Source organism: Cynocephalus volans, chromosome 11, assembly GCF_027409185.1.
Source record: "Cynocephalus volans isolate mCynVol1 chromosome 11, mCynVol1.pri, whole genome shotgun sequence".
Taxonomy (NCBI): domain Eukaryota; kingdom Metazoa; phylum Chordata; class Mammalia; order Dermoptera; family Cynocephalidae; genus Cynocephalus; species Cynocephalus volans.
Window position 1 is genome coordinate 92,268,037 of NC_084470.1, and position 9,416 is coordinate 92,277,452.

General features: G+C 41.6%; 1 protein-coding gene across 1 annotated transcript; it reads left to right on the forward strand.

Moving 5' to 3' along the window:
• Positions 1-442: 442 nt before the first annotated feature.
• Positions 443-9,216, forward strand: BRK1 (BRICK1 subunit of SCAR/WAVE actin nucleating complex). The gene is made up of 3 exons (XM_063114447.1): positions 443-591; positions 7,968-8,050; positions 8,290-9,216. The coding sequence occupies exons 1-3, from the start codon at positions 474-476 to the stop codon at positions 8,314-8,316; spliced, it is 228 nt and encodes a 75-aa protein (XP_062970517.1). The 5' UTR covers positions 443-473; the 3' UTR covers positions 8,317-9,216.
• Positions 9,217-9,416: the final 200 nt, after the last annotated feature.

A 9,416-nucleotide genomic window follows, 5' to 3' on the forward strand; every position in this document is an offset into this window, starting at 1 on the left:
GTGACCAGCTATTTACAAGCTTACCAATTTAGCCTTAGCCTCTCCATCACTGGGTATTAGTGTTACAAAAAAACCCAGGGTCATCAGGTTGCGTCCTTAACAGGCATTTTTATAACGACTCCTATTTAGCGTGGTTTAACCGGATGTACCCATGTTCTTGCCGACCTCGAAACAAGAGCTGAGGAGGAGGTAGAACCCAGCGACCCGCAACCTCCATAACCCCGGGTGACGAGCGTGGGTGTGTTGCTCTTGGCGCATGCGCTCTCCACCCTTCCTGCCGAAGCTCAGGCATCTGTTTTCCCGGGTGTGGGAGCCCCGCGAAAACGCCGGCGAGGACGTGACGTCGCGCAGGCGCACCACAATGCCAGTGGATTCGTGGGGGCCGAGGGATGGGTGTGGGCTGGCGGCGCAGGCGCACTGGCGGCCTATAGGGTCGGGGCGTCTGCGCAGTCGCTCTTCCTTAGGCGGCGGCCATGGCGGGGCAAGAGGATCCGGTGCAGCGGGAGATTCACCAGGACTGGGCGAACCGGGAGTACATTGAGGTCATCACCAGCAGCATCAAGAAAATCGCGGACTTTCTCAACTCGTTCGGTCAGCGGGGGTGGCGGGGAGGAGGGTGGGCGGGGGAACTGGAGAAGTTTTGAGGGACTCTCCGCGAGCCTTGGCTCTGGCTGGTTTTCGCTTCCTCCTGCCAGCCGCACTTTCCTCCTCGCGCCCTGACCTTCACGCTGGGCTGTCTCTGTGGGGTTGTCCTGCCCCGAGCGGAGCTCATCGGCTCCACTGCCACCCGCCGACCCACTAACAAGTCCTTTCCCAGACTCCTCAGGCAGCCCTTTCCAGCCTCGGCGTGTTTTCTTCTTTTCAGCGGCCTCCACGCCTCTTTCGTGTTCCACTTTCATTCCAGTCCCCACTTGGCACTTCAAGGGCGCAGCCCTGACCGTGTCACTGGACTGTTTCAAGACTCTTGACGCTTCCAGGGCGGGCCGGTTGGCTCAGTTGGTTGGATCCCTGTGCCCGCCAGACGCTAATAAAGTCTCCTGACGGGTCCCCCATCTCCTTCAGTTTCAAGTCGAAACACGTCAGCGCTGTGCCTTTTGGGCGCCCTTCTCAGCCACTCTGCAGTCCTTCCTGTCACCCACGCATGCTGTGCTGAGGGTGGTGGGAGATGAGGTCCGGATCGTGTGGGGCCTTGGAAATCCTCTCCGTATTGCTGGTATCTAGCTTGTAAGTGTTCTGTCCCCTTCTAGCCCATTCCTCAGAGCGAACATAGGGTAGGTGCCTTGAATAGAGAGGCAGCTTTACCGAGATCTCTCCTAGGCATGGCCTGCTTGCGACAGTCTTAAACTCTTTCTGCACTGTTTGTATCCTTGTGGACAGCAAGCCCGTAACAGAGACTCCTACCCATGTTCTCCTAGTGTTTCTTTAAGAGAACTAGGCACTGGGTAGACTCTTGTGTGATTACAAGGTGCAGGGATGGACATCTAATGGTCTTTTTCCAACTTGTGTTCTTTGGTTCCACTATTTCAGCAGCATTAAGCACTTAATATTAAATAGGGGAAACTGATGTATTAAAAGTATTTTTAAATGAATTATTTTCTAGCTAGAGGACTGATGAGCCCTAAGGAGTATAAAAGTGACAGAGCAAGTGTTTTGTCAGAAAGCATCAGCAAGAGAAACTGGATCTTAGCACAAGGCTCTCTCTTAAGGTACTGGGGAGGAGAGGAAACACAGAATAAGAACCATTTCCTACATTCAAAGAATTTCTAATCTCGAAGATGAAATGATGAAATAATGACAACGACAAAACAGAACATCGTTTTTGTATTAATATATTTACACCAAGGTCAAGGGTTCAGATCCCTATATTGGCCAGCACTCCCCCCCCCAAAAAACCCTATGTATTAATGTATTTACATATAAGGTGTATAGGACGGTAACCTTGATATGACTTGGTATAGCGGATTTCCTTACCAGGGTATAGGGATGAAGGTAGTATTAATGAGAGAAGAGAATCGTATAAATGTCCATGTCAGCATACACATTCATACTCATAAATTGCTGTGGGGGGTTGTAGGAGGGAATGGTAATCAAGAAATCGTAGATCTCATGTATCCTGAAATTTTTTTGACAAACATAAGTGAAAACATAGTGGAAAAGACAAGTGGGTTTGGAGTTAGGAGACCCAAGTTCAAAGGGGCTAGACTGATTCATTTTAATGAACTGAGAATATTTGAGAAATATTGACCCATTTGCTCTGTTACTCAGTCTGGATTTTCTGAGATTTCTCAGAAAGCTTTTTTTTTTAAGTTCTGTACAAACTGTTTCAGTGTTTTTTGTTTGCTTTTTAGTGGCTGGCCAGTATGAGGATCCAAAACCTCGACATTGTATTTATCAGTACTATAAACTGTTTCAATGTTAGTTCTCATAATTGGTTTTTCCTGCTTTCCTAGAGAGCTGATTTTTTTTTTTTTTTTTGGCAGCCGGACAGTACTTGGATCTAAACCCATGACCTTAATGTTATAAGGTTCTCTAACCTGCTGATCTAACAGGCTAGCCAGAGCTGAAATATTATTGGCGGTTCTTCACAGCATTCTTTACTCATAACTTTCCCTCAAGGGAATGGCCAGATAGGAGAAACCAAAGTATTTCATGCGAGGGGACAGGATGGACTGATGACAGGATCATAACTTTGTGGCTTTGACTTAGTACGGAGAGGCAGTGGAAAGCAGCTGGGAAAATCAATGACGGAGGGTTTTAACTTTGTTTTTAAAAACAATTAAAAGACTTCATTTTTCTGGTATGGGTTAATATCTGATATGTACCAATAGAATATTCAAGCACACTATATAGAAGGTCAGTTCAATTAGTAAAGCATTGAGAATAATAAGTCAAACTGGGACTGCTTTTCCAAATTTAAAAGGGATCTAGCATTTTAGTCCCCCAATTTGGACCCTGGTAATGTAATAACTTCATTTCTGAGCACAGAATTGTATTAGTAAACTTTTAGTTCATGTACATTTATCTTTGATGTCAGTCTTCTTGGCATATCACACCCACTACATTTATAATGGATGAGTCTTGGAACTAACTGAAAATTGAAGAGTTTGCAGTTCAGAGAAAAACTGTTGCTTTTTCTTTATAAGCAAGGAAATATCTGCTCTGAAATTTTTACATCAAATATGTGTGAGTTACACTTTATGATCAGCGAGAGAATAAAGACTTTTCTTTTTACTTTGGATTTCCAACAAGTCCTGAGGAAATACATATACAGAATTCCAACCTTTAGGAGCCAGAAGTGGTGGCTTCCCTTAGCATAGGCCATTATCCTTCCTCAGAGTGATGATAATGGCCAAATGTTTGGAGTAATTACTTGGTGGTTTTTGAAGAAAGTAAGGAAGAACAGAATTATGATGCAAGATAAAAAGTTAAAGCAGTTTGACTTAGCAGTTAGGTGTGCCTGAAGCAAGTTCCTGAAGATTGACTATATTATGAAACAAGAGTTTAGACAAAGGCCAACAGGCTGAGAAATTGGATAAATCATAAGAATAGACTTGAGAACATTGTCTTGGCATTGGATGATTCAGAATGAATGTGTGGGGGCTGTATTTTCCCATTCTAAACCCTTAGCATGACTCCTCAGTATATCTGTGGGTCTTATACTGTGTTTATGATATGATTTTGGTGGTGCAAATATTCAACAGGAGTTTACTGTGAGTGGACATCTGGGGTTCTTTGAAAATGGCAGCAATCCTGGAATCTTTATCCTGACTACAGAGTGTGTATAGGCCATGTGTTTTGGAGAGGGAACTGTTTTTCCAAGACAGCTAATGACACTCTGAACAGCTTTTACTCTGGGATCACAGCTGGTGAGAGGAGAGTCATGATCTTTCTGTGGTTTTTCTCTTTCAGTGTTGGAAGTGTTGGGAGACCACCTGAACCTGAGGACACACACATTATAATTCAGTGATAGCATCCTTACACTAGGCCTATTCTGTACTTTGGAATTGGTGAAGTTTCTAAAAATAGACTGTCAGAGGTTATAGCTTTTCAGTTTTAGAAATAAAAATTACTGTTATTTATTTATTTTTTCTGATTTTTAAAGCTTATATGCTCAGGGAAGTATAATGAAAAAATAAAGAATGTGGCTATTTAAAAAACCTGTTTTTGTACTTAGTAACAAATATACCATGCCTGTTGTGACCCCAGCTTTGTGTCAGATGCTGAAAGAAATAAATAGGAATAAATGGACATAGTACCTAGTCCTAAGAAATTTAGAATTTTGTTGGAGAAATAAGACTTACTTGCAGAAACAAGAAAGGCAGTGTTGATTTTTGTAGTGCTATGGTTATATGCAGTAAGAGTTCAGAGAAGGAGCTGTCTGATAACTGATGTTTGTCAGCAGGTGATGATGTATACACACCGGTAAGCTGCTGATGAGATTTGACATTTTCAGTTTTACTCTGGTGATATGGTACACATAAATGCATTATGGTTACAGATTTGTCCAGCTGCAGAATGCTTTCCCAGTGTTTTTAAATGAACCAGTATATACTTAATGGGATCTGAAATATGACCAAAGTTTTTAGAATCGAATATTTTGCATTCCTTAACAGTGCTTATTAATGTAGGCCAGTGGCATAGTATTGTTCTTGGATTGTTTTTTTTTTTTTTTTTAGGCCACTGACCAGTACTGGGATATGAATCCATAACCTTGGTGTTATAACACTGTGTTCTAACCAACTGAGCTAACTGGCGAGCCTGTTCTTTGATTCTGATTTATCACCAGATTGACAGAACAGAACAGCCATCCTAGAAGGAATGCATCCTCTCACCTCCCTGCCCCCATAATTTTGGTGCATCTCTTTTCATGGGAAATGACAGGTTGTCAGAGATAATATTCGTGCTCTTACTGAACAGCATACATAATATGCTATTGAGCTTCCAAAAACCAGACTGAATAGATTTGGTCCCATTGGGCTATCCTCACGGAAAACGGCAATGTATTTAGGAAAAAGGGGGTGCTGAGGTGCTCATATTCAAGCTAGACCAGGGAATTAGAGGAAGTAGCACTAGAAGATAAAAAACAAGATTAAAAAGAAGAATGAAGAATGTCAACAATAGGCAAATTCAAAGAGACGAAGATTAGTGGTTTCCAGGGACTGAGGAGAACAGAATGGGAAGTGACCCTACTAACAGATACGAAGTTTCTTTTAGGGATGAAAAATGTTCTAAAATTAGATTTTGGTAAATTCTATAAATAAAAAACATTGAATTGTATACTTTAACCAGATGAGCTTTATGGTATGTAAATTATATATCGATAAAGCTGTTTTTAAAAAAGAATAATGTAGGGCCGAGCCCGTGGCGCACTTGGTAGAGTGCTGCGCGGGGGGCGCGGCAACGCTCCCGCCGCAGGTTCGGATCCTATATAGGAATGACCGGTGCACTCACTGGCTGAGTGCCGGTCACGGGAAAAAAAAAAAAAAAAAGAATAATGTAATGATACAATGAGGTACAGTAAAAAATAATTCAAGAATATTGAAGAGTAGCAATGAAAATGGATGTGTGGGAAAGAATAATATGGAAAAAAAATCAATAGAAAGTGGAAGAGTTGGGCTATAAGCAAATTTTAAGAGATGTGTGGAATAAATTACAGCCCCAGTGGCTCAGAAGGATGGTAGCAGTGTGCAGTGGGACATTGTGATAGGAAAGAATACCATAATGGCCAGTGAGAGAACTGGGTTCTGAAGTCAGCTCTGCTGCTATTTCATCCCGTCAGTGACCAAAGATGGGCCCTAAGCTCATCTAGACTTTGATTTCCCCAGTCGTAAGATGAATAGAGTCATGCTAGCGTTAATCTTTTGTTCACTAACATACCAGAATCCATGTTTTTTCAATAAACATTTGTGTACCAGGCAAGATGCTAAGATTGCAAAGATTAATAAGAGGCAATGTCTGTCTCCTTTGATTAACTCATTCTAGTGGTGAAATAGACATATAAATTACAAATACATAAATATAATTTGGTTATGTAGCATGAACATTTCCCCATGTCGTTACATCTTCTTTAAACTTGTAATTTTTAATGGCTGTTTTAATAGTCCCTTATTGATATGCCATACTTTATCAAAGCATTCCTCTAATGGTTAGCATTTGGTTTTGATTTTTCACCATCATAAATAATAGTGATCAGTATTCTTACTTGTGAAATCTTTATCCAGTGGGGAAATTGATAACCAAAGACCAAGTGACTGAGCCTTCTTGAAGGGAAATGTTTAGACAGGCAAGATGAGTAAGATTTGGATATGATAAAATGAAAGTTGAGGCAAGATCAGAGTGTAGGAAGATTTATCAAAATGGGTGCTGAAGTGCTTTTGCAAAACAGCCAGGGAAGAGAGAAAAAGGAAAGTTGTTAGTTAAGTGTTAAATCATTGTGTGGGAGAGTGTTTCAGAGAGCAGATATTTTAGACTTAAAAAATGAAGATTATTGAGAGATGACTGAGCAGCTGTTTTGGAGGAGGGAATAGGGAATAATCACCATTCTTAGATACCTTTTTTTCTCTTGTATGTTGAGAATAGTTGGAAAAGGGGGGGACTGGCAGGTTAGCTTGCAGTCTTATAATGCCAAGGTCATGAGTTCAGATGACCATACTGGCCAGCCACCCAGGGAAAAAAAAGAGTAATTGGAAAAAGAGTAGTTTTTGTTAAAGAAGTTTGTAGAGGAAAAGGTGTTTTAGGGAAGTCTAGCTTTCATTTTGGGTGAGGTGGTAAAAGAAGATTAGAAAAGGTAGAAGAAGGAAAGGAATTTTGGCTGTTTTTTTGAGTGGCTGGCTGGTATTCGGGTCCAAACCCTTGACCTTGGTGTTATTAGCACTACGCTCTAACCAAGTGAGCTAACCAGCTAGCTCTGAATTTTGGCTGTTTTTCACAGATGGAATGTGGGTTCTACAGGATGTTTGATGTTCTCCAAGCTTTCTCTAGTTCTACAAGGCCTGTGTGGATATTGATAAAGCATTAAGAACCCTCCTAGAACAACAGTAATGACATGGCTTCTGTGAATTTAGAAACTTAGACACCTTCCCTACTCCTCATAGTTTCTGCTGCTTTCTTGGCCTTCAGTTTCCTCCCTATTCTTTCTCTTGTCATGTCCCCTCTCTTGAAACTCTTAGTTTGCCTGTCAGCAAATGGTTATTTGTACAGTGTATTGGTTTTCTATTGCTGGCATAACAATTTACCATGAATTTAGCAGCTTAAACCACAAAAATTTACTATTTTACTGTTGTGTAGGTCAGAAATCTGATTGCTGGGCTAAAATCAAGATGTCAGCAGGGCTGCCTTCTTTTCTGCAGGCTCTAGGAGAGGATCCATTTCCTTGCTCATTGGGTTGTTGGCAGAACTTGTTTTCTTGCTGCCGTAGGACTGAGATCCCTTTTTCTTTGTTGGCTGTCAGCTGAATGTTGTTCCCAGCTTCTAAAGATCGTCTGCATCTGTTGGCCCCCTTCCTTCATCTTCCAAGCCAGCAATGGCAGGTTGAGTCCCTCTCACACTTCAAATCTCTTCTTCCATCTCATCTCTGATCCCCTTTCTCTGTCTTTCTCATCTACATTTATGAACTTGTGATTAGATTGGGCCCAATTGAATAAACTAGGATAAACCCAAGATCTCAACCTTAGCCACATCTACAGAGTACTTTTTGCCATGTATGATACATATTCGTAGGTTCCAGGGATTAGGGCATGGACGTCTTTGTGGGGCCATTATTCTCTGCCTACCACACTGGGTAGTAATGTCAGCTCCCACTCTAAGCAACTGTGCTCCTAAGATACTTCTCACTTTATCCCCTCCTCTCCCATTTGTACTTCGCATGGTATATTATTCCTCTTCTGCAGCATAGGGGTTGTGTGTGTGTGTGTGTGTTTCTGTGTCTGGAGTGACGTTAATTCTGAACATCAGTCTCCTTTTACCAGATATGTCTTGTCGTTCAAGACTTGCAACGCTAAACGAGAAGTTGACAGCTCTTGAACGGAGAATAGAGTACATTGAAGCACGGGTGAGTATGATGGACAAGGGTTGTCAAAGAGAGAATGCACATTTCCACTTAATGCTGAAACAAACCTGATAGCAGAAACATTCTTAAATATTTTGCTGGATCTGAACCAGGTTTCTGTGATTCCAAGGCTATCTATCTTCTTTTCTCCCATTTCTCACTGCCTAGTATCTAAAATAAGATTTTTTTTTAGATCCTTCTAATCCTTCTAGTTTTTTCTAAATGTCAATTTTCCTTTACAGGTGACAAAAGGTGAGACGCTCACCTAGAACTACACCATGTTGCTGCTGGGAAATTGCTTTACAGAACACAGGCCACATGCGAAAGGCCCCAGCAGCCTTCAGCTCCTTCCTGTCTCCTTAAGAATACAACAGGGCTTATTCTTATTTTTGTTTTTTCAAAAGTGTGGCCTTTGGGCTCTGCCATGTACATCTGGGGGTGTGACGTGACATGTGGGAAGAAGTCCAGGGGAACTCTTGGAAACAATATTAGGCATTTTACCTTTTCAGTAACATTTTATAGAACTACTTGTCAATATATTTGAGGCATTCAGAGCCAAAAGCCTGGGACTCTTTGTAAAGGTCCTCCCCACCTTTCTTTCTTTCTCTCAGACTTTCCTTACAGCTCTCATTGCCTCTGCATAGATTATATAAAGTCTTTTTCTCCTCCCAACCTATGGTGGTGGGAAGGGGGACAAGAGGAGAGCATTGTGGCCAAGACCATTATGCCCTGGCAATGTGAATGCCAGAGAATGTTGTTGCTAACCCACTAGTTTCTTGTTTTAGGAAGGTCAAGCCAGGCCCCCACTTGCCTTGAAGGGACATTTTCAGAGTTTTCTTTCTGTCACCTAGGGTGTCTGTGCCTCTCTTATTTCCCTAATAAATTCCTCAGCTTTATCTGACTGCTGTGATTGTGGTGGGAAGAGGATCTAGAGATGGGCTTACCTATTCCATAGAAATGTGATGTGTGGGATTGTTATTCTAACATAAAACTTTCAGATGTAGCTTTTTGATTCAAAGCCTAGGTGGTTTACCAGCCTGAGCCCTCACGTTTGGACTTTCATCTGACTAATTCACCCTGGGAATCATTTAGTCATTCAGCAGACATTTACCAAGTACTTACTATGTAGGTATGTTATACTACAATAAAAGATACAACGTTGAATCAGACATGATGCTTACAGTCTGTTGAAATACCAGAACACAATTTAACTGCAGTCAGGGGCAGACTATTAGTTTCATAAGGTAAAAGCTAAATGTCTGTTTCTTTTGAATAGCAAATCATTTAAACAGAAGAGTCTAAACTTTTCATTCTAGTATCCAAAGTTTACTATAAACTTGTGCCAACCTACTTCTAAAGGCTTATCCCC